General features: G+C 38.4%; 1 protein-coding gene across 2 annotated transcripts in view; it reads left to right on the top strand.

Moving 5' to 3' along the window:
* UBE2H (ubiquitin conjugating enzyme E2 H) overlaps nt 1-26260 on the top strand; it is a 100611-nt gene that overhangs the window by 59290 nt on the left and 15061 nt on the right. For both annotated transcript variants that reach the window (XM_065938792.1, XM_065938793.1), the window contains exons 4-5: nt 14961-15000; nt 16351-16403. In XM_065938792.1, the coding sequence (XP_065794864.1) occupies nt 14961-15000; nt 16351-16403 (93 nt within the window). The remainder of the gene's footprint in view (nt 1-14960; nt 15001-16350; nt 16404-26260) is intronic.

Below are 26260 nucleotides of genomic sequence, written 5' to 3'. Positions count from 1 at the left end.
TTTTAATCAGTTGTGTGGGGTGACCCATTTTCAGGTCATCAACAATGTAATTACTGTTGCAATGTGCTTTAAACATTTTGAGAGGTAGTAGCTCCTGCAGAGTAGGCAAGGACTTGTTTTTGAATTGTACAGATGGCTGCAGGAGTATACAGAAGAGGAGATAAGATAAATCCAACCTAACTGTTCTTTTTAAACCCTGCCTCAATAGTATATAAGCAAGCATGCCCTTCTGTCCGAGCCAAATATTAATCTCTTAAATATTAAGATGTGTAAATTTAGATGAAGTGTTTTAATGATTAAGTCTTGGGATTTTAAAATATATATCTATGTATATTTTTTTGTTTAATGTTGCTATGTATATTTTTTAATTGTATAAATGCTCCTTATTGATAGGAATGTAGGAAGGTCCAGGTGAGCAAAACTAAAGAAAAAATAGTGTCTTATAATCCTGTCCCTCAGTGGATATTATTATTTACATAAAGTACATAAAAATGTACTTTAAAACATTTTTCTCTAAATATTTAAATGTATATGCAATGTACTTTTACAGGTAAACTGTAAACTCCAAACACAGTTTAAGGGAGTTTTCAATAGTTACCTGACTGCTTGACATGTAACTGAAAAAGTCCTTTTAAAAAAAATTTTCATCTTTAAGTAAGTAAATTAGCTCCTTAATTTACTTACATCTTAACTCCTCTTTGGAAAGAGAAGGAATATTGACAGCCTCCTGGGGAAGTTACCAGCTTACTCTTACAAAGCTATCATTGTTCCAAATATCTTAATAAGCTCATCTTTTGGAATTTTACATTCTCTTTGAATATCATGAGTGATGGCGAGTCTTGATGCTTTGAAGCTGGATATAAATTTTTGAAATGGCTAAAGGTCATTTAATTCCAGAGAATAAGATGAATTGAAAAACCGAGTAACATCAGTTGAAGTCTGTAATGATATATGATTATGAAACTGACTGAAGTTTAAGAGTTACGATTTCCTTTTTAAACTGGCCCTTTGGGCTCTTTCAGAAAGAAATTCTAAAACTCCTTTAATCAGTTGTAACATCATTGAGATATTTGGATCGTTTTCCAGAGAGACTGCTTTGATATAAATCATATTTGAATCTCTAAGTTCTGATTTATTGGAAGGCCCACACTTTCATCTCCCCATTCAGAAACTAGAATGAGCGCAGTGTTGCTGGGCGTGTCACCTTGTAGGTAGGAGGGTCTGATTGGTCAGTGGACTGGTTATCAGGAAAGAATGGTTCTGGCCTCAGTTCTCCTTGACTCTGATGATACTTATCTGAATTGTTTCCTCTTCTAGAAAATGAGATAATGTAATTAAATGGACTGTGCATGTTTGATATTGACCAGTGTATTAAATATTCAGGATGTGTGATATGGCATTCCACCAGATACTTAGGAAGGCTGTATAAGGCTTTCACCAGTTGGGAGGGAAAAATATCAATGTATTTAAAATACTGCATTTGCTCTAGTGACAGCATTTCATTGCTTTTTAGGAGAAGTGTGACTCAGCACCTCAATTGAGGAAGAGAGTATCTGGAGGAGATAGATGTTTACACAAATTGTAACTCATGTATTGAGAATAGAGTCTTTACAAAGTTTCAGAGAGGTGAAGCTGAATGTAAGGACTTCATAAATACTCTTTCAAAACCCCAGGTGATGCCCAGTCCATAAAGGTTTTGTTCTATGCAAAGAAGTTGCTGCAGAGACTGTTGTATTCCGTACTCCTGTAGATTCACACTTTTCGGCCATTACACATGTGCTCAACTAAGAAAAAGCTTTTACCCATCTAAGGAAACAGACTTGCAGTTGCTGCCTGGGGGGAAATAAAGATGAGTGATCCCATATATAAAGAGGTCACATAGAGAAATTTTTTCATAAAAATGAAAAATAACCAATTAGGATACAAAATAGTTTTGTGTCCAATCCACAGAATGCAAAGATTAAAAAATGAGAAAATATATGACTTTCTAAATTGGCAAGTTAAACATTGTTGGCAAAGGTATTATGATACAGCCAACCTAGCAGTATATATTGATAAAATTTTATATCCTTTGAGTGATTTTACTTAAAATAAGGAAATATTCAGATCTGTATACTAAGATTAATGCACAGGAGTATGTAAATTGCAGTGTTATTTTTAAAACTTAAAAGTTGGAAGCAACCTAATGACTCCTTTGATAAATAAAGTAGTTAAATTATGGTTCCTTTTATCCCCCCTCTTTCTTACGCCACATAGCATGTAGGACCTTTAGTTCCCCAACAAAGGATAGAACCCATGCTCCCTGCAGTGGATGCGTGGAATCTTAACCACTAGATACTGCCAGGAATGTCCAAATTATAGTACATTTTAATAAACAATATGTTTTACCCTGTTTGAGTTTCCTGAGCCATACAGCAAGTTTCCCTTGGCTAGCTATTTTACATGTGGTAATATAAGTTTCCATGTTACTCTTTCCATACATCTCACCCTCTCCTCCCGTCTCCCCATGTCCATAAGTCTATTCTCTGTTTCTCCATTGCTGCCCTGCAAGTAAATTCTTCAGTACCATTTTACTAGATTCTGTATATGTGTTAGAATACAATATTTATCTTTCTCTTTCTGACGGAATTCACTCTGTATAATAGGTTCTAGGTTCATCTACCTTATTAGGACTTAAATGCATTCCTTTTTATGGCTGAGAAATGTTCCATTGTATATATGTACCACAACTTCTTGATCCATTCATCTGTCGATGGACATCCGGTTGCTTCCATGTTCTAGCTATTGTAAATAGTTAACACCATCTTTAATAAAAGAACACACAAGAGGGAATCCGCTAGTGGTCCAGTGGTTAGGACTTGGTACTCTCACTGCCAGGGGCCCAGGTCAGGGAACTAAGATCCTGCAAGTTGCACACAGCGCAGCCAAAAAAAAAAAAAAGATAAAATAGTGTAACTATAATTTTTTTCTATGCAAATACCAAGTTTGAATACCACATTTTGGCTATAGTTATCCATGGCTGTTAAGGGAATTAAAGCCATTTTTCTGTAATTCCCAAATAGTCTACAGTAAGTTCCCTTTTATTATAAAAGTAAGTATTTAAGAAACTTACACAAGTGTGTGTCTTTCAGATGTCCTGTCTGCATCTTTGTCTGAGTCTATGCTTTTCCTGTCTGTTCTAGAAGGCCATCAAGCAGTCCTTGGTCAGAATTCTCAGTTTGCTAAGGCTCCCGTGTTTCCCACCACTCCCCTTAATTTTTTTCCTTCAGTTTTAATTACTTGTGCATGTAAGTGTGACACAACTGAAGCGACTTAGTAGCAGTGTGTAAGTGTAAATACTGTGTCCTTTGTCTCTCTGCTTACAGTTTGGTTTACTCCATCTTGGAGCATCTTTGCACCTTTACATGTAACCATTCTCCACTCCTTTCTTCTCCTTTCCCGTCTCCTGTCCTCTTACTTTGAGTAATTCTTACCTGCTTTTTTCAGTCTGACTCTTCCACTTGTTCTCTTTTGTTCCATATTTCTCTTCATGTGAACCAAAAAGACCCCTTTGTATCTATTAATAACAGTAATCCTTTTGATAAACCTAACCCAAGGGGTAAAAATTATGTCTTTAATAAAATATGACATAAAATATTGGATTTAAGGCTTTCAGCCTCTAGAGGTCTTGAAAGTACCTTGAAAAGTTCGCTTCAAGATCTGCAGTAGTATCCATCAGATCTACCTATGTTACTTGAACAGTGGCATTCAAGGCAAGATTTTAAAGTTGTCATTGAACCTTATTTTTAAATGACTGCTGGCTAGTATATTAAGAGACATGCATTCTACTAATTTCAGATAGAACTGTAGAGTATTACAGAATCTTTTGTAAGTAACCTTAAGACAAGCTCAAGAACTCTGTCACCATTGATACTTTTTAAAATGGAAAACTGTTGCAAAAGCCAGCTAACAAGTCTAGAAACTAACTATGAAGTACTACATGTGTGTATCTCCATGTGAACAGTGAGGAGGACCTTTTCCCAGGAACAGGCTGCATGCGCTGTGTGTCTGGGACTGTAATTGGATGATACCAAAACTGACTGTGTAAAAGGAGTGGTTGGTTGAGAGCATGATTCTGGAGAGACCATGTCATGGTTTGCCAAGTGTTGATAGAATGGCAAGGGGAAAACCAAGCTCATTCCACAGTATAATTGATGTCAATAGCATATGGCAGGAGGTAGTCAAGTCCATTTAAGTAAGTAGAAACAAAATGAAAGTCATAGGCAGTAACAAAAATTAGAATGCTATTTTGAGCCATACTAGTGGCCTTTACTAGTTCAGACTATCATCTAAATAGAATGGTTTTAGGTCATTCTGTTCCAAAAGGAAGCTAGACTACATAACCTCTCAGACTTCCTTCTGAATTTCACAGTCTGCCGCCAGTTCTTAATTAAAAAGATATTCTGATGATCAATGGCAACCCACTCCAGTACTCTTGCCTGGAAAATCCCGTGGATGGAGGAGCCTGGTAGGCTGCAGTCCATGGGGTCACTGAGAGTCGGACACGACTGAGCGACTTCGCTTTCACTTTTCTCTTTCTTGTGCCCAAGAAGGAAATGGCAACCCACTCCAGTGTTCTTGCCTGGAGAATCCCAGGGACGGGGGAGCCTGGTGGGCTGCCGTCTGTGGGGTCTCACAGAGTCGGACACGACTGACACGACTTAGCAGCAGCAGCAGTGTACCATATTCTTTTTACTTGTGCCAGTGGTTAAGGGGAATGGTTTCACCTTTTTCGTTGACAGATTTAGCAGACTCTTCTTGCATAATACACTTTATTTCACTGTGACCAGAAAATACCTCATAGTATTTTGGGAATAGAGTTCTGTAATATGGTGTATGACTAACTCTGGAGCTTAGAATACTTACCATTTTCCTTTGCGTCTTCCTGGTTGGAAACATTGTATAGTTACTCCCTCAGGAACTAGTGTGAGTGACTTTAAGTGAGTGGTGTTTAGTCAGGAGTGGACCAGGATTTGGAATAGAGAGGAATGTCATTCATGAGAGGTTTGGGGTCAGTCATTTAACAAAGACTGATTTGAACCACTGTATTTCCACAAAAAGAATGAATTCTTAGACTGAGGAAGCTAAAGTCCATTAAGATCACCAATATACTTCTCTACTTTTATAACTTTGGGTTTGAATGTAGTTCCTGTTTAAAAATAGTTACTTAAGTGATGTTGTATAGTGATCTATATTTTTTGAATTCCGATAGAAACAAGGCTCTAGTAGGAGATTTTCCTTAAAAAAAAAAAAAAAGATAATACTATGAGATCATAAGCCATTGTTAAAAGCTCTCTTTTTACTGGTGTTCTGAAAATGAAATTTTTGGGATATGATTTTGAAAAGATTATGTTTGGCAGCTAAGGTAGAACCTACTTTCTCATAAAATGGATACAGCTTATATTATTTCTTCAAATCAGCTCCACAAATTTATCAGCTACCAGCTGTGTGCAGGGTGTCTTTCTAGGTGCTAGGGACACAGAAGTGAACGGATTGGTCTCTTGACCCTTAAATCATTTTGGGGTAAATGGGGATGGGGGGCCGATAAAGCAAAATTTTTAATGTCTTGATAGCTTTATTCAGAGAATTGATGTAATAGAATTGACCTGATAGCTGTCTTAGATGAGGTGTTCTGGAAGGGGATCTTTGACAAAATAAATTTAAGCTGGGGTTTAAATGAAAAGGGGAAAAAAGCCAGCCCTGATCTTTCAAGGTCAGAGATAAGAGCGTTTTAGGCAGAAAAACTGAAGACAGACACCCAGGCAGGAACTTAGCTGACATGCTCAGGGAACAGAGATGAGGCTGGAAGGCTGGGTAGAGAGCGAGATACGAGAAAGGGTCCAAAATGTAGGCAGGGTGAGGCCCTATTAGGGCTTTGTAGGCCAGATTAAAGGGTTGAGTTAATTATTTAATGTAATGGGAAAGATCACTGCAGTGTTTTAAACAAGTTCAGTGACCACTCTGCTGTTGTGGGGAAATAGTAGAGATACTAGTGGGTTGGATCAAGGTGCCAAGGTTGAAAATCTGTGGTGTAGATCCACATTACTTTGAAGAAATCTGTCTGTATTAAGGAAAGCATACAAAGGAGGCTAGTACCTAGAGGAAGATAAAAGGAAGGCTTTGCTTTCTATTTCTTGGAGATTTCAAAGGATGTTTGTATGCTCACTGTAGGGAGTTGTCTAGAAGAGAGGGAAAGCTTGGTGATGTTTGAGGTCAGGAGGAGGATGAAGGAGTGGTGCCTTCGACACTGCAGGAGGGGACAAGATGGGAACACACGCAGAGGACTGGTACTTGAGAAGACCATGAACATATGAGCAAGCTGTTCAGGCAGGAGAAATTAGCATGGGGGGGGGGGTTGTTGGGGACAATGAGGGGTCCTGCTGATTAGCACCCATTTTCACATGGAAAATACACAGAGCTGTTAAGTCCTACTAAATGAAATGGGGGACCAAAGGGAAGGAGAGATTTGCAGCATACTGGTAAAATGTCCAAGTCATTGGAGAATGGGGGAGCAAGCTACCACAGAAAGGAGAGAGGAAAATTATAGGGAATGTTGAGTCCGCAAAAGATTATAGAGCATATTTTTAAAACCTGGTACATTTGTTTCCTTAATGTCTCTTCTCCCTGCCAACCCAGGAGATACAAACTTCACAAAGACAGTCCCTTGGTGTGGTTCACTAAAAATCTATCTCCCCAACTCAGGACTTGGTGCATTGCCTGTTCTGCAGAAGAATATTGCTTGAGTCAGTGAGTGAATGCCTATTTAGTGGCATTCTCAAGTCCAAGTACAGAGAACTGTGAATGATCGGTTTCCTTCAGTTGTAGATGGGCATTTTGGAGGGGATAGTGCAGGGAATTAGTAGAGGAGTGCTAGAGAATGATGATGCTGATAGCTCTTAGACTTAGTATGGAGAAGGAGTGAAAATAGGGTGGTAGGTAGGAAGAAGGCTACAATCCATAGAGTTGCAAAGAGTCGAAGATGACTGAGCATATGTGCATGCGCACACATACACAGGTAGGAAGAAAAAGGGGAAGGGTCAGTGGATTAGAGTTCACAGGTGAAAGAATTGTTCATGGGGGTGGGAAGCACTTTGACAAGGATAGGAGACTGTCATTGGAGAGGGGATGTCTGAATTTGTGATTTTGAAAGTGAAGCTGTTTATAGGGATAACAGACTTCAAAAGCATGTCCTGGGAGTGTGAATGAGGTAGAACTGAGGAAAGATCATTGAGGAGAAGCTGAGATAACTGAAAGGCTAGGGTATGAAGAGGATGGTCTGTATAGGCAGTTATGTCACTAAAAATGACCGGCGTTGATGGGGGAGAAACTTGGGGGCCAAGTGCTAAAGTTCTCAGTGATGGAATAAGTCAGTTGCCAAATTGGCCCTTTCATTGAAAAACCTGTTGTTCACAATTTGTAATATCTAAGTACTCTTAGCTTCATCTTGCTATATAGCCAGAGTAAAAATAGTAGTCGGTTTCATTTCCCTTCCCCATATCACCTCTGAGGGGTAGCTTTGCTTTTATTCATGCTTGCTTCTGTGAGAAGTTTCACCCGTTTCCTTCCTGAAACTGGCTGATGTCAGTTTTAATTCTACCTTTGGCAATTTATGATTATACAGTCTTTCCATTTGCTGCATAGAAATCCTACCTAACTCACTGTTTAGGTTAGTTGCTACTTTAACTATAGTAGATAACCTCTAGCTTTAGAGCTGATTAGTTATTCTGACGTTTTCTGGGCATAAAATTCACCTTCCCTTTAGGACTGGTGGTCTAATGAAAACGTATAGTCTTAGCTTCATTTTTCTTTAGTTAAATGAAATTCATTTAAAACTTAAAAAACTAAGTAATATCTTGGTTCCCTTGGAAATGCTTGTCCATGCAGTTGAAGATTTTGTTCGTATTCTTGTAGATACCATGGTTGGTGAAAACCATATTGCTAGAAGGAACTTTGGAGATTTATACCATCCAGTTACCTTATTTGAAGGATGATAAAAATGAGACCTAGAAAGGCAGAGATACAGTACTGCTGACTAGTTGCAGAGTCTGCCTTCTAACTTCCATTCCAATGTTTTTTCCATATGCCAAATGCAATCAGAACAGTCTTTTTAATAATAAATGTTGGAGTAGATGTATTTTCCATTTCCAGTGTGATAGGGTTATTAAAAAAAAAAACTAATATCCCATAATCAAAATACCTTCTAATGTGCTTGACAATTCCTGAAGGATTAAGAGAAGGTTATATTGGATCAGATATTTTCATTTTTAGGACAAGGAAAGTGATATGAAATTACGTGCCTGAACTCTATCAGCTAATAGTAACATTACTGAGTACTTACTGTGTGCCAGTTACTGGTCACATGCTCTGCATGTATTCATTAAATCTTGGTGACACTCCTGTGATGTGTGGATACCATTATTTAACCCAGCTTTATGAACAAGGAGACAGAAAGACTAAGAGATACAGTAGGTCTAAGTGGAACTTCGGCAGCCTGACTGGAGCCTAATTTTTTAACCCCAACTTTGTATAGTAAGTGGCAGAGACTTGAAATTAAGTCTCAAAATTTCACATCCAGGATGTTCTGCTCATACTCCCCTGTCTCTGACCATGAAAATAAATCCTGCCTGATTGAGTCAGTGTGGTTATATGAGTGACCAGGAGAGTGAAAGATAAACTGTGGAGACAGGAAAGAGAAGGCAATCTTCCAAAAAATGGAACTGCCAGAGAGTAGGTTTTGGTAATCTGCTAGGCTGGTAGAAGAGTTGTACTGTTGAAGGATAACACTTCATCTTTTCTTAGTTATAAATAAACTTTGCTTATCCATCCAGCCCATTCCTCAGATTCCATATTATCAGAGAGAAAGGAAGAAGCAGAAAAGAGGACCCCTGGTTGAGTTTAGATCTCCTGAACACACACAAGATCAGTTCAGAGGTTCCCATGACACAGGGCAATGAGAGTGAGCTCCTTGCTTGGTTCCTCACCCCAGAAGAGACCGGCCCAGGTCCATCTCTTCTGAGTAGGAAAGGCTCAGCTCTCGGAAGAGACTTCTGCCCGGGTGCAGGCTGCCACGGGCTGGGCCTGGCTGTCCAAGGTAAGATGAAAAGTGTGTCTGAGGGTGCACTGATGCACAAGACTGGCAGCAGAGCTGTCGCTGTGAAGCTGGCGGCATCCACACCCCTTTTTCAGCTGGAGCATCCTAATTCCAGTCACCTCCTGCTCGCTAGGAATGAAGACCCAAGTTATTGCCCTTAAAAATTTATAGTCTGAGACACTGCTAGGGAAGATAGGATTTAATCTTTAATAAATATATTTTAAATAATTCTATCTACTTTAAAAATAGAGAATTGATCATTTTTATTCTGAATGGTCTACTTTATGTGGGTATTTGTGCTGAAGATGGAACACCAGAGTAATTTAACACTTTCTCACAGAGATTTATAAGCTTATAATTAAATTGTATCAGCTGCAGCTGCCCCAGCCATCTGAAGTCCAGGTTCATTTGTTCTCTAGGATAAAGTTCTCATTTCTGCCTTTCAAGCTTTTCACCCATTTACCTTAGGGTGGATTTACCTTGTTTCATGGATCACCTTGTTTGACCCCTCATTTCTTCAAGATTTTTCTGGATGCAATTTCTGGATAGGTGATTGGCCCATGGTATTTCATTCTATCCCCAAATTTGATCACTAAAAATATCCCCACGAATAAAAGGAACAAAGATGGAAAGTATGATTAATTTCTGCCTTTTTTATATATTGATCCAGTATCAGTTATTCAAAAGTGTGTACAACTTTGTACAGATCCCCTCCTGGGATTGGATACAGAAACAGTCTGAAATTAAAAAAACAAAACAAAACAGTTTTCAGCATGACTCGGCACGATATTATTTACTTTCTCTGCTTTTTAGCCTGTGGGTCAAGCAATTTGTTAGTCTAGAACAGTTGAGTGTTGGAGTGAAACAAGCAAAAGCATGGCATATTTTTCTATTTTAATAATCTGTGCTTTTATTTTCTAAGATGTGTAGTTTTGCATCAGCTTAGCATGGTTTGGATTCCTCCTCCAGAATTACAGATCTTCTAATTTCCTTCTGATAAAAGAGGACAGAGGTGGTAAGCTGTTCAGCTAAACCTTTGTACCTGTTGCCCCCCTTTGTATAAGTGCTTGAGCCATACCAGAGAATAATTGTCAAAAAAACTGAAACGAGTTCCGAATTTTATATGAACAAATCACTGAAATGTATCATTAGAACATCTGGTAGTGAATAAAATCTTATATCATGTGGATTAAAAATGACTTGCTGCTTCCACTTGTCATGTTTCCATAAAAGCAGTTTTCAAAACATGTTCTCTTAAAATATCTTCAAAATAGTTCCTGGTCGAATGGAAACAAGTGTTGGGAAAATTCTGTTGTTGCAGACAAATTCATTAGTGTGGTGATAAGCTTTGCCAAAAGGAAGGAAAACGTGCCAGGGCAAACACGCTCAGTCCTGAGAACGTTCCTTCCCTGAATTCCTAGCCTGTTCTTTATCCGTCTCCTCCCCTCCTTGTGCAAAAGTTCCACTGTTGCCATCATTATCCAGAATGTAAATAGCTTTGCCAGAAATGCTTCCCACAGCTTGTCCAAGAACAAATGTAAAGGACGTGTGTGTATATATATATGTGTGTTTGTATATATAGACACACACACATACCCCTTTCCATTTATTTGCATCGGGTAATTTTTCTAACAACAGAAAAAACCTGGTGTAGGAAGAGATGACTGTGCTGTGGAAATTGTTTTTTTGGTAGAATTGGTCTGGCTGTGCTTGTTTCTCAGTGGCAAGGTTATAAACGCCATTTCTGCCTACTTTGGAATAGTCAGCAGATTTTTGTGTCTCTTTGTGGTATTTTAGCATGTTAGAAGCTTTGTATTACATTCTCCAGAATACTTCTGTACCTAAAATGTGCCCTCACAGAATTAATTTCCTTAATGAACTTAACCATTGGCCATTTCTCCTTAAGGTTCTCTATTCTCAGAACTCTGGCCATTGTTATTAAAACCTAGATTTTAGAACTGACCGTCCTTTTACAAACAGAACAAGAGTAGGGGGGTTGGAGATCATGTCGTCCAGCTTTCTCTCTTTGCAGGTGAAGAACAGGCCCAGAGAAGTGTAGTGACCTGATCAAGGCCTGCAGTTAAAAGGCAGAGCTGGGGGCCAAGCCCCTGTTAGCACTTCGACCCTTGCGGTCTGGTCCTGCTCTCCACCTCACAGCCAGGTGGGGTTCAGCAGGGACAATGGGGACGGGGCTCCCACCCACTTGTTACTAAAGAATATGTTTACTGAGCCCTTTTTGGCTCTTTTTTTATGTAGTTTTGGACTCAACCAAGCCAAAATCTAGATTTAATTGAAAACAGTGTGGAAACTGTGTTGATGCCACATGTAATCTCCAGACCTTGTACAAGGAGTCAGGCACCTTATTCTTTCAGAGACAGTTTTGATAAACATTTAAGGCTTGTTTCACCATAGCTATTTCCTTGGCTTATACTTTTGAGGTCCCCTGTGACATCACATTATTGAAGCTTTATTCTTTTATTTTTATTATTGAAATATAGTTAATTTACAATGTGATGTTAATTTCTGTTGTACCAAAGTGATTCAGTTATACATATATTTTCTTTTTTTAATACTCCTTTCCATTGTGGCTTATCATAGGATATTGAATATAGTTTTCTGTCCTAAACAATAGGACCTTGTTGCCATCCATGCTGTGTATAAAAGCTTACATCTGCTAACCCCAGCCTTTCCCCTTAGCAGCCACCCGTCTGTTCTCTACATCCATGATTCTGTTCCTGCTTCGTAGATGGAATCATTTGTTCATATTTTAGATGTCACATATAAGGGATATCATGTGGTATACATTTGTCTTGCTCTTTCTGACTCACCTCTCTTAATATGATAATCTAGTTGCATCCATGTTGCTACAAATGGCATTGTTTTGTTCTTTTTATGACTGAGTAGTATTCCATTGTGTATATACACCACATCTTCTTTACCCTTCATCTGTCTGGACATTTGATTGTTTCCATGTCTTGACTGTTGTGAATGGTGCTGCTGTGAACACAGGGGTGCCTGTGTCTTTTTGAATTAATAGTTTTGTCTGGGTGTAAACCAGGAGAGGGATTCCTGGATCGTATGGTGATGCTTTATTTAGTTTTCTGAGGGGTCATTCCTTCTAGCCCATTTCCATGGGTGCAATCCTACTTCTAGTACAGAGGTGGAGGTATTTTTCTTTTTTTTTTTCTCTTTGTTTTATTTGGAGGATAATTGCTTTACGGTGTTGTGTTGGTTTGTGCCGTTAGGAATTAGCCACAAGTGTCCATGTGCCCCTTCCCTCGAGTCTCCCTCCCACTCCCCATCCCTGGCTAAGTTCCCTGTGCTATCCAGCAGCTTCCCGTTAGCTGACTGTTTACTCTCCCAATTTGTCCCACCCTTTTCTACCCTCTGCTCTGTCCACAAGGACATTCTATTAGCACAAGGACATGTGCTATTCTCTATGTCTGCATGTCTATTTCTCCTCTACTAATAGGTTCATCAGTACCACTTTTCTAGATTTCATATATATGTGTTAATATATTTGTTCTCTTTCTGACTTATTCACTCTGTGTCACAGGCTCTGGGTTCATCCACCTCACTAGAACTTGTGGAGAAAATATCCTCACCACTGAGAACTAAGCACTGTTAATATTTGTACATTTTTGTTTCCAGTTTTCTATGTGCACACTTAAAAAAAAAAAAAGAGCAAATAATATGTAAGCACATTATCTCTTTTTGGTATATGTGCTGCCAAAGCAAGCACCATCTCTTTTTTAAAGGAGTACAGTTCTGTAAATTAAATTCATCGTTAATCACTATTCCCCACTCTGTTCCCCATTCCCACCATGACCTTGACCCTGCACCCTCTAAAATAATCACTCTTGTAAATGTGGTATGTGCTGGTCCAGTAGTTTTCCCTTGTTACCGTAGAGAATAAGCAGTCTTGCTTTGTTTTCATTTATCTGAATGGTGTCATGATGCATATATATATCATCCTGCAGTTTTTTTGTTTCCCCTCAGCCTTGGCTCTATACTAATTGATACATACTGACCTAGTCCACTACCTCAGCTGCATAGGACTCCCAGTACAAGGATGTGCAGCATCTCTCCAGTCCCTTGGTGATGGGGTTGAACTTAGTTCTTGGTTTTTATAAACACTACAGCAACAGGTATCCTCACAGGTCTTGTTGTACACATGTATTAGTAATTTTCTAAGGTTAGGTAGAATTTCTATCCTGCCTTCTCTTCTCTTAACATTAAGGCATGAATGTTTCCATTGGCTTAATATAATCTCCTTATAAACACAGACCTTGTGAATCTAGACTTTGAGACATCTTTAATGAAAAATTAATATGACGTAGTAATTGGACACAAACCCTTTTGCATCAGAGTAATTTGAAGATTGCGTGGACTCTCTTAATAGTAGGTAGATAAAGCATTAAGCTATGTTAACACCAAAGATTAAAGAACAAAAATCGGAAGCATGATTAGTACTTTGAGTGGCTTGAGCAAGTAAGGGTTGGAGTGCCTGGGACTTCATATAGTCTAATCTCCATTTTCTAAGTCTAGAGAAATGTCGTAGATTTTTGGAGCTGACCTCTGTCACTCCTCATCCTTGAGAATCCTCCTTTGGTGCCACGTGTCTGCCTCTTTCCTGAAATCTCCCTCTCCTCATGCATGCTTCCCTGTCACCTCTTTATGCATCTTGCAGTTATTCTTCATGTCTCGTGTCCCATTGCTCCTGTCTCGTGACCTCCTCAAGAATAGTGTACTGTCTTTGCTTCGTTTTGTACCCTAAATAAGCACAGTGCCTGATACACAGTTGTTGAACAAATATATTTTGAATGAATGAAAGAGGTGAATGTGGAGGTATGGGGGTGAGAGGGAGGGTGGGATTGGAACATGGCGATGCTCACCTTAATAAAACAATTTATTGAAACTAGGGAACTGAATAAGGAAGTCTTAAAAGGAAGTTAGGCGGTAAAGATGACAAAATGACAGCTTTGACAGTGGATCTCTGCTTTAGAGGACTGTCATTTGCTTGTATACAAACTGATTAAATCACTGGTTTTGTGTTAGGAAATGATTTCTTTTCAAAGTTAAATACCAATACATTTGTTTAAAAGTCTACACCTGCTTGTTTTTATAGGAATAAATCAAAAAACTTGAATCCCCAATAGATATAACCCTCTTACAGAATTTTTTTTAAACACCTTGCTCAATTTCTTGGTTGCCCCAATTTTAGTCAAAACTGGGTTTCCTGGAATGAGTAGACTAAAGTTAAAGGAAATATTTTGGTCACTGTTCTTATGAAATCCTTTGTGGTTTGGAAGCAGTACTCCTTCAGTGTTTCTACAGCTTCATTCATGTTCCGCACACAGTGTAGCACAGTGATGCCAGTAACTGAGCTTCAGAAGGAGAAGTTCAAATGCAGAAGCTCCACATTTAGAAATTGAACAATAAACCTTTGGGGGAGGGAAGTCAGAGTAGCTTTCTTAACTTTTATCATAGTACTAGTTATAAACCATTTAATACTATAAATTTTCTTGGCAAGTACAATCATAACTCAGAAAGTAATTCTTTTAATGATTATTAGATGCTTCATTAGATTATTCTAATAATCTAATGATTATTAGAAGCTTCATTGCTCTCAAAGTTTGCCCATTTGATTAATAGAATGCTGATCTAGTTTAAGTAACTGACACTGTCAGGAGAATATCGTCTAATCAGTAACCCAGGATCTAAGATTGAAAGTAATGAGTTATCCTAATACTGAGATTATTTCCAATACTGAAATACTTTCATTGTTCTCTGGATACTTTTTGCTGCTAATTAACATCTCTCTTTACAGGATTCATGAATAAAATTTTCCATCCCAACATTGATGAAGCGTAAGTAACTATTTTTAAATGTTTAAATCTTAGCAGCAACTCTCTTGATTACAGTTTATATATTGTAAAAGAAAAGTCTCAATTATCTTTTCGGATTTTATCAACAGATAGGACTGTAAGGTCACTGACACTATAGAATCCAAGAATACAATATTCTAAACCACTTAGTTCAAAGTCTACTATTGGACTACTTGGTTTTTTTCTATTGTCACGAACGAGTCCTTCATTTCCCTTGGTATCCAGCTAACATTTGTACTATTCCACATCTCCATCTCTTTGTATAGACACAGTCCAGAGATCGGTCTTCAGTGTACAGAGTGTATTATTTTCAGCCCCTAAAGTATTTCTCAATTCTTGAGAGTAAAGCAAACAATTAATGAATCACAATTACCCCTTTCTTTCCAATATTTTCTTAGTGGTATTTTAAAATGTACTAAAAGTGCCTCCTATTTTGTACTCCCAGGGCAATTTAGAATACTATTTGTCCCACAGTTTTTCCTTCTCATAGCATTAAATTTTGATATTATGTGTATACACACATGTGTGTACATATGAAGTATTCTGAACTCTGAGAGGTTGTATGTATATATGTGTGTGTGTGTGTGTGTGTGTGTGTGTGTATATGTGTATCATGCCCCATTATCTTTTAAAACTGTCAGTCATCCTAATAAGGATGATCTCTTATGTAACTGCAATATAGTCATAAGATTCAGGAATATGAATATTAATACAGTACTTTTTCCATCTACTGCCATTTTCTGGTAATGTACTTTTTAGCACTTTTTTCATTCATTAAAGGATCCAGTCTAGTATCATCTGTTGCATTTAGTTGTCATGTTTCTTTTCTTTAAAGTAGTTCCATCTGAAACCATTCCTCAGATTTGTACAGAATGGACATTTTGGAAGAATAAAGACCAGTTATTTCATAGACTATCCCTCAATTTGGGATTGTCTGATTTTCCCTTATCATTAGGTTCACAGTATGCTCTTAAGACCAGAAAACCAAAAGGAGAGATTGTGTCCTCCCCAGGGTATTCCATTTGGAGGCACACAAGTCTGTCTACCCTGATTACAGTGTTAATTCTCATCACCCAGTTATGATGTTGTCTGGGTTCTCCATCGTATAGTTACTGGCTTTTCCTTTCAGTCTGCAGAGAGACACTTAAGACTTTGTGTATATTCTGCTCCTCATTGTGTTTTTACCAATTGGGATTCTTCGGGGTCTTGTCTTTTTTTTTTTCTCAATGATGTATTAAAAATATTTCTGATGATAAAATTAGTTGCCTGATACATGCAACTAACTTTCTGATTTTTTTTTTCTTTTAATGGCATTCTTTCCATCTGTTTCAGGTCAGGAACTGTGTGTCTAGATGTAATTAATCAAACTTGGACAGCTCTCTATGGTGAGTTTGGCCATGGAATATTTTTTAGAGATATTGAGACACTGCCTAAAAAAATGTTGTTTGGATTTTCTTCTCTGGTTTAAGATGTTTTGTTGGGAATGTGAAGGGAGTTTGAAGGCCTGGTGGGAAAGTTTAATCAGTGAAAAAACATATTTTCTCATGAGCACAGACTTTGGTTTAGTGGTGAAGGTTTGAAATAGTCTTTAAGATTCTGAAATGAAGGTATACTGATACACATATGCAGACACACAAATACAAACAGAAACATATATATGTTATTCTGAAGCACATTGTATACATGTTTATCTGTAATGTCTTTTAGTTTTGGAAAAACTCTTAGGAATGTCCCTTTGAAATGAAATGATGTAATTAGGAGGTTTGGGAGATCATCTGTTTCAAAAATCAAAACTTTGTTATGAAGCAAAGAATGATTTAGCCTTACCTTCATTGCTGAAACTGACATCTCTTACAGTGAATCTACACGTAAATTGAGGTCACAGAGAAAGAGTATCAGGTCTTATTTCCTTGAGCTTGTAACTTGGTTGGGGAGCTAAAAATATTTTTAAATATATTTAAAGTTAATTAGGGATACAACAAATCAGTCTGTGTGTTCTCCCCACATGTCCAAGTTCTCAGCTTCCCAGAGTCTCCCTGTTCTCATGCCCCCACTTCATTAGCATCCCCTGATGCTCCAGCTGGAAGTAATCTCTGGACATGGCTCAATTTTACAGCTCTTTTTTTTGTGGGGGGTAGGGGTGGCTTTTGCTTTCTACTTAGTGTTTGTTGTCTCTCCCTACATTGTCTGTGATGCTGGATTATTTGCTGCCCTAAGGGCTGGCAGGGCACCCGTCCGATTGGTCTTTTAAGTCCTGGCATGCCTAGCATGGTGCCTCGCACCAGTGTGTTTGTAAGAATGAATGGTCCAGACAGCAAACACTTGCTGAGAGGTGCAGAGAGGGAAAGATCACATCAGGCAGGGGTTAAGCAGAGATGGCTGCCTCTTGTCATGAGACCTTCTGGTGGTCTGAAGGTTCACAAGATCCCCTTATGCCAGCCTGCATCTGCGAGTCACCTTGCACTGACCTGGTGATAAGAGCCACAGAGGTTGGTCAGCAGCAGCGCAGTTAATCCTTCTTTCTCCCTCCTCCCGATTCGTTCAGAAGTAACTTCCTCTGCCTGGAGCTGTCCTCCCTGATGTCTCTGTGGTTGGCACCTTCTTTTCTCATCTCAAACATGCTTCCTTAGAGAAGCCATCTTTCCTGGCCACTTCATCTAAAACAGCGTCCATCCACAGCGCTGCACCCTCTATTTTAAAAACCTTAAAATTTGTTTATTGTTCATCTTGTTCTATCAGATTGTAAGCTCCACAAGACCAGAGACTGTCTCGTGTGTGTATGTACATAGGTACAAGTGCCTAAAGCAGTACCTCGTGTACAGTGAGGGTTCAAATATTTGTTGAATTAATAAGTGATGTTACATGCCCAGTACTGTTTAACATGAGAGTTTAGGAAAACGGCAGCTTATAAGGAGATGAGGCAACAGGAAAGAACATATACTCTGAGGTTTATTAAATGAATTCCTTTCAAGATGGTTTTTTTTGGTAAAAATGTCTCGTGGCAGGCTGCCTGGAATATCTGATGTAATGATGTGTTGTCTTAAACTGCATTCACATTTTAGAAATGTACATAACTAAATACTGCAAGCTGGTTCCAATTACAATAAAGTAAATTGGACTTCAGTTTGACTAATTCTTTTACTATTGACCAGAGGAGCTTTGTGGGAGAGGTTTGCTGATTCTCAAGCATCTCACATCTCAGAACAGATTTTTTAAAATGACTGTTTTATTGAACTTTAACTCACATACATAAAATACACACATTTAAAGTGTATATTTTGATAGTTTTTAGTATATTCACAATTATGCACTATACCATTGCCACATTTTTATCATAGACTATTTCTGTCACTTCAGAAGGCAATCCTGTACCCTTTAGCTATCACCCGTTCATCTCCCAGCCCCTCCCCCAGCCCTAGGCAACAGCTAGCCTACTTGTTGTCTGTATAGATTTGCCTGTTCTGGACATTTCTTATAAATGGAATTATATTAATATAATATGTGATGTTTTGTGACTGGCTTTTTCACTTCTTACAGCGTTTTCAGGATTCATCTATGTTGTAGCGTGTATCAGTATTTCATTCCTTTTTATGACCAAGTGATGTTCTACAGCACAGATACTTTTTTTTTTACTTGTCAGATGATAGACATTTTAGTTGTTTATGCCCTTTAGCTATTATGAATAATGCCTCTATAAATATTTGTCCACACATAGTCTATGTGGACATGTTTTCCTTTCTCTTGGGTATGTACCTAGGGTGATATGGTAACTTTGTTTAACCATTTGAGGAACTATTTTCCAAAATAGTACCATGTTACATTCCCACCAACAGTCATAATATATGAGGTTAATAATAGACTTTCAAGTATAAGGCCAAGATGACTAAGGTTTCATCACATCTATAAAAATTTTAGAATATGTTCTTGTATTACCTTGCAAAGCACTTAGTAATAAGAATTAAACCACATTGATCAAAATGAATTTTGATTTCCCAATTACATGTGTATGAGTTACCTTTAAGTGTTCCATAATACAAGAACATGAGCACATAGGTAAGTGTGGGAAACCAGGAAAAAATATTTTTAGAGTATAGTCAAAATTATACTCATCATGGGAGCATTGTTTTGACATTTTTCTCAAATCCAAACTATTCCTCAAGAAAATGCAGCATTTCTTCTATGAAAAGTCTTATTAGGAGCAGGTAACTACAATTTATTTATTTAATAAAAGTACTGGTAGAAAGGATTGGTTCAGGTGACCTTGAAGTTTCTTTTAGACTTAACTGATCTTGAGATCTAAACTGAATTTTTATTAAAAACTGCTAAACCCTCTGGCATTGAGGGTTAGTTCATAATCAGTAAATTTTGAATCACTCAGTTTCCTGCTGTGATTCTTGAATTCTAGTTCAAAGGACAAAAAAAATCTAATCTAATATGAAACAATTAATAGGAGAAAGTTGGCAAGTTAACGTGGATATTCAACTGAAAAGCAAGAGGCTTAGCTTGGTAACCAAAACTTGTTTAAGCACCTCTACTATATAATATGGTAAGGAGCAGGGAGGTACTTGTGAAATTTCCTTCAATTAACTTTGGCCCGGGTATGTACTGTGCAGTATGTATACATATTTTTATTGTAATGGCAATTCCTAGTTGAAATTTCAGATTTATACTCATCATTACCTGATAATAAACAGTATTTGTGTTTGTAGCAAATTTAACCCTTTATTCCTCTACCACCGTCACTACCACTCGCAACCCTGCAAAAGAAAATTGATATCTGGCAGCCCATTGACTCATCGCCTCTGTCCTCCTGCTTTTCCTTTACCCAGTGTGCATGCAGTTTGTTCATTCAGAAGCTCAAAATTGGTATAGCTGTAGTTGACTCACCCAGTAATTTTAAATTTTATGTTTTACTTTACCAGAGAATGAATTATAGTAGGTAATATGGTTAATTTTGTAAAGATGCTGCTTGTCATCAATATGAAGTTATCCGTTGGGTTTGGAGTTACTCTTGTCACTCTTTGCAACATCAAAAGGAAAGTAGCAGATGCCATCACAAGATTGACTCATTTTGGCTTTCTGTATGATAGCATCTTTTTTTTACATCCCTTTCTGCTCTTCCAGGCAGTAGTGATAAAAGCTTGGAAAACTTAGAATTCAGCCAAGGGAATCTGGATTTCAGTTTCAAAAACAACTGTAATTTTAAAGACTGGTGAAAGGAAAGTTCATTAAGCCATAGGTAGCTTTCTTAGCTCCTCTTCTGTTTTCCAGTCTTCCTTTTTACTCCAAAATATATTTTACCCATCAGTGTATTTTCAACCTACACTCCTGGAAGGTCAGGGACCTTCACTGCATTATACAACTTCAGTTTCCCTCTCACTCTCCTGGACTGTGCATACCTGACCCTTGCAAATTATGTTTCAGTCTCTAGCCTTCCTTTTGCTCATTTCTCAACTGACTTGATAAATTACTTATTTGTGAAGTAAGTGTGAACAAGTAATGTGGAAGAGAATTTTCTTATAAAATTGGGCAGTTAATTTATTTTCACCCTTAAGGTTGCTAGCCAATGAACTGGATGCTCCTCTTATTTTGCTGGTGAGAAAAATCAACATTTGGGAAATTACTTCACCTGGAGTCATTTGGAGAGTCAATAACAGACAAATGAAGTTGACTACAATGAAAGGAGTACTTCAGGGACTTTGAGATTAGAATTAGGCAGAAGAAACAATGCTTCTTTTACTAGGCATTTAGAAAAATTTTAAGTCATAAATTTGCTTAATAGTACTATGCTATAACTTAATGACTTTAAGCTGCTAAGTGAATTTAAGTCTTTCCATATTGGACGTACATTGTTATTACACCCCTGTTTTCGATCAGGTAGTCTGTGAATCTTTCCAAACAATTCAGATTGTACCTGAGGGTAACTTTATCTTACAATAATGCTTTAGGCTGCTTTAGAGTTTTGCTTGGTATGTTTCTAGACATTTTAGTGTAGTTGTAGAGATAAGATATCATTTATCTGTCTGCATGGATGATTGACTCACCAACAACTACTGTTTAAACAGGCTTGAGAGCTCAGTATTAATCCATGTTAGAATCACAAATGTCATCCTGCTTTTTGGAGCAGCTGGATTTCATTATGAGTCTCCTAGACTGAGGCCAGGTAGAGCAGTTTGTTTCTCATACTAAGGGAGAGATGTCAGCTGCAACAGATAAAAAAGAAATATGCTGGAGTTTGGGATTTGATGGTTTCTATAGTGCTAGCTTCATGATCCACCTCCTTTGTGTGTTTGTAGATATTTAGATTTGGTGTTGGCCTGTGGCCCAAGAGTTTAATTAGCTATGCACAGAAAAATGGGGCCGCCTTGGGTTGAACAACTTAGCAGAAATTCATTAAAAACATCACATTCACATTTGCTGATGGTTAGCATTAGAACCATGGAGTAGTCCAGGCTTTGTGGATCATGGGACATGAACCAGGCTATGGTCCTGAAAGATAGCCACAGCCATGTTCTTCTTTCTTTGGGGTTATAACTGCAAAGAAAGTGATTGTGACTTTATAGATTTGTTTTCTCTTTGTTTGCTTGTGATCACTGTGTCTAGGTAAAATTTTTCCCCACTCATGGCCACTTATCTTATAATTCCATGAAGTTATCTTGTTCTTTTCTGAGATTAAAGACAAACTAAATTATTGCCTAGTAATTTAAAACTTTAATAATGAGTTTTAGTATGACTGTAAGAATATCCAACTAGCTAATTATACATTAACTGCCCTCATTTCTAGAAGGCTAATAACAAATCCTATTACCATGTTTTAGCTTGCAATCTTTTAAGGTAAGCAGGGTCATGCCAGGTTTAAACTAGGATGAATGACCTCTAAAGAACACCTAGGTAAGGTGGAAAGTGTTTCGAGATTGATATGACGACAAGGGGAATGTTTTTGTTGAACGAGGGTCTCTCTTATTCCTTCTGATCTGTGTAGTAGCATTCATTTCATTCTGCAGATCTCCACAGTTTAAAGACATTATTGGGAGGGAGATGCAATTAGGCAGTGGATGAAAGATGACTTTCTAAGATGGCGGAATGCTTTAAAACATTCCATGTTATAAAACTACACCTCTGATCAGTGACCTGGTGATCTGACACTTGGCAGAATGTATCTGGTATTCCTCCAGGTTTTAATTAGCACCCTATGTCTTTGACATTGCTCTTTCCCACATATGACAGGAATACTTATTTTTAGCTTGGAATACTTAAAAAAGTGTAATGCTTTCAGTAGTGAGATTAAGTATATTATGAATATTGCAAAGATTCTTCAAGTGTTTACTAATTATTACCAATTCCTACTAATTCTGACTAGAAGATGTGAGGAGGGAAGAGTTGCTTTTTTGCATGCATGAGACCTTATTTTGTCTTTAAAATATCCCCATGGACTAACATGGGCTTCCCTGGTAGCTCAGCTGGTAAAGAATCTGCCTGCAGTGCAGGAGATCCTGATTCGGGAAGATTCCCAGGAGAAGGGAACAGCTACCCACTCCAGTATTCTGGCCTGGAGAATTCCATGGACAGAGGAGCCTGGTGGGCTGCAGTCCACGGGGTTGCAGAGAGTCGGACATGACTGAGCGACTTTCATTTTCATGGTCTAACACGAGAACATAAATCTAATGAGTTCATACCTTTCCTATATTTTATCCACACAGAAGACCCTCTCAGTAAAGTGATTGGATACATTCTTGAGTATGTCATCTAGCATTTTGGTGTGCCGGATATATTATTCCATTATAGCATGTTAGCATTTGGTAAACTAAATACAAGCCTTGTGGCCAGCTGGTTCTGTATCACGGTGCCACAGCAAGTCTTTGTAGTAATCTCTTCAGCTTGCCACATGTGTGCCCTCAAACAGCTATAGAAATAGGCTTTCCCTATTAAGTTAGATTCATGTTAGTTAGAGAATATTTCATCTCAAAGCCACTTCTTTTTTCAAGTCCTCCTACCTATCTGAGGGCATTCCTCCTGATTGGCTTTAGTATTCACAGACTGTAAGCAGGAGAAAATTAAAGTTAAATAAAACTCAAAACCATCATTTAGTGGTACAGCTTCTTCGGAGCTGACAGGAGTAGAAAAGTAAAGCTCTATTAATTAACCCCAAATTCTTAAATAACCCGAGGAAACCTGGAAATTGTATTTGCCTTGTTTCAATCTTACAAACACTGACTACATGTACGTTAGTGTGTTTTTATACATACAGATACCACCCACCTACCCCCCCCCAAAAAAAAAAACTTGAGTAAGCAAAATGGAATTTTATGGTTGGCTTTATTTTGAACATGTAACTGTAAATTAAATCCATAGTTTACTTAGCAATATGTTGAATTAATTCTTCATAAGATGAGCAGAGTCAATCAGTGGGATTTTAAAAGGTCAGCTGCTGATTTTCTCTGGCAAATTAAGGATAACATAGCTTTAATTCCCCAGTGATCTCAACTTATTTAGCCATCAGCTTCAGCTATAATGGCCTGAAGCCATGGAAAGAGGAGGTCACAGAGTCAAGAGTCCTAAGCCACTGGAATCTACTGCCTGTGGCTTTTGCCCATCTTTTTACCTCTCTGATTGTAAGGGGGTACTTTTCCTTTTTTACTCTTTTAGCCCTGCTTCCTATTGAATTACAAAACAGTTGAACACCTTAGGGAGTCATGGCCAACTCAGTGACTCTCAGCTTGGGAAACCAGGGGTCCTTCTCTTGGAGGGAGAGGGTCAGTAAAATATAAGTTTGTTTTGGATAACATGCTTCTGGAGTACAAAGTACTGTAGGAAAAACGAGAGGAACTTGTTCTTGATGGGAAGTAACCTGAGTGATTGTTTTAAGGACATGTTCTCTGGTTCCAAAGGCTAGTGTTTGGAGACTGGAAGGTTGAAGCCAGAGATGGTTGTCCTGACGCAGATCTAGAAAGATAGACTGAGAGACTTCCCTGGGGGTCTAGTGGTTAGGACTTGGCGCTTTCACTGCCATGGCCCGGGTTCAATCCCTGCTAAGGGAATTAACATCCCAAAACTGTGTGGTGCAGCCAGAAAGATATATTGGACTTGATATAGTTACACGCCAGGGGAAATAAAAGAGGAACTAGAGGCATTTCACTAAGGTAAGTAGTGAGTCTGGAAAATTGACTGAGTACATGGAATAAAGGAGGAAAGCCTAACCAAGATCCTTCCAGAGGTTTGGAGCAGTCAATATAGGTGTTAGGAGAAAGGAATATTTAGGGAAATAATTTTAGGCCATGTCGAGTTTAAGACCAAAAATGTAAAAGACTGGTTTGGTAGTTATCAGCATAGACTTAATTTCTTTAAAATTGTGAGATGATGAACTTTCTGGAATAAGAGTGTAAAACACACTCTTTATATTAATACAAAGACCACAGAATTCACATTGCTGTGCAGGTGGCTGATGTCTTTCCAAACACGTTTTTCTGTATGTTGTTTGTTTAGCTTTAATAAGAAGGAACCCAGGGCCTTGGGCATCTGAAGGATGGTGAGAAGAGAGGGCATGAGAGGTGGCATTGGAGAATGGAGGAGGGCTGTTATGGTTGGTGGTACCTGTCCATGACTGTGCTATACAGTGGTGGTATTTTCTGAGTCACAGTATTTTGGATGTTAAATATGAAAAACAAATGAAGATTATGACGTTTAGGTCTCTAAGAGGACTGCCTGCTTGGTAATTGTGGTTCCTGGTGGGGCTGGCCACGTCAAGCTTTGGCGTCCACAAGGTTTTAACCTGAAGATAGCAGCATGCTTTACAAAAGTTTCCATTTTAATGTTCAAAGGAAATAGAGGAAGAAGAAATAACTTACGGTCACTGGTTCATAAATAGCCAAGAATAAAACATGAGATACGTGATTCATCCTCTCCTATGTGTCTTCTCCCTTAAGCCACGTACCCATCTTTTTGTGAGTCACCTGGAGTAGGATGACTTTACTTTGAGAATTGGTACATTTTTGTGCGTGTGATTCATTTTAATTTTTAATACATATCACTTGAGGGATACAGGTAACTGAAATTTCTTCTGAGAAGATTGCATATTTGTATTAATATTTTAGTCTAGTCCTTTGGTGCAGTTCAAAGACTATTTTACAATCATTTTTAGAGATGTATATATCTTGTAAGGAATTGCGGTATTATACTTCTCTTTTTGCAGATGAAGAAATTGAGATGCAGAGAGGAAGAGACCTGCCTTTCCTACTTATAGTTTGGAATGCTCCCACTTGGAGGAAGTGATGGTGATAGCAGTGTGCAGGAAAAAAAACATGATGAAAGGGTCAGGGAGGGCCCCTAAATTAGAGCCTCTGCAACAGCTTAACTGCCAAGACCTGAACATTTTCTTGAGCTAAAGAACCCACCAGCACATAACTCTTTTCATTTGGTCATTGGGGGTAGGGTAGGTGGTGCATTTCTATACACATATCATACACATGCTGATGCCAACCAATCCTAAATCAGAATCCCTAGGGTATGTAGGAAAAACTCCATAGGTAATTCTAATGGATGAACATCCAGGAGCCAGACTCGCTAAAGAACCATTGCTCTAGACCGAGTTGGGTAACTGTTGCTTTTGGTGAGAGATCAGTATGATTTGAGTGTTTTTAATAATTCAGTCACTCAGTCATGTCCGACTCTTTGCAACCCCATGGACTGCGGCACGCCAGGCTTCCCTGTTGATCACCAACTCCCAGAGCTTGCTCAAACTCAAGTCTGTCCTTCAAGTTGGTGATACCATCCAACCATCTCATCCTCTGTCATCCCCTTCTCCTCCTGCCCCCAATCCCTCCCAGCATCAGGGTCTTTTCCAATGAGTCAGTTCTTCGCATCAGGTGGCTAAAGAATTGGAGTTTCAGCTTCAGCATCAGTCCCTCCAATGAATATTCGGGACTGGTTTCCTTTAGGATGGACTGGTTTGATCTCCATGCAGTCCAAGGGACTCTCAAGAGTCTTCTCCAACACCACAGTTCCAAAGCATCAATTTTTTGGTGGTCAGCTTTCTTTATGGTCCAACTCTCACATCCATACATGACTACTGGAAAAACCATAGCTTTGACTAGATGGACCTTTGTCAGCAAAGTAATGTCTCTGCTTTTTAATATACTGTCTAGGTTGGTCATAGCTTTTCTTTCATGGCTGCAGTCACAATCTACAGTGATTTTGGAGCCCAAGAAAATAAAGCCTGTCACTGTTTCTATTTTTTCCCCATCTA

Source organism: Muntiacus reevesi, chromosome 6 (genome assembly GCF_963930625.1).
Source record: "Muntiacus reevesi chromosome 6, mMunRee1.1, whole genome shotgun sequence".
NCBI classification, from domain to species: Eukaryota; Metazoa; Chordata; class Mammalia; order Artiodactyla; family Cervidae; genus Muntiacus; species Muntiacus reevesi.
Note: the sequence above shows the minus strand (reverse complement) of the source record. Positions and strands in the feature narration are given on the sequence as shown.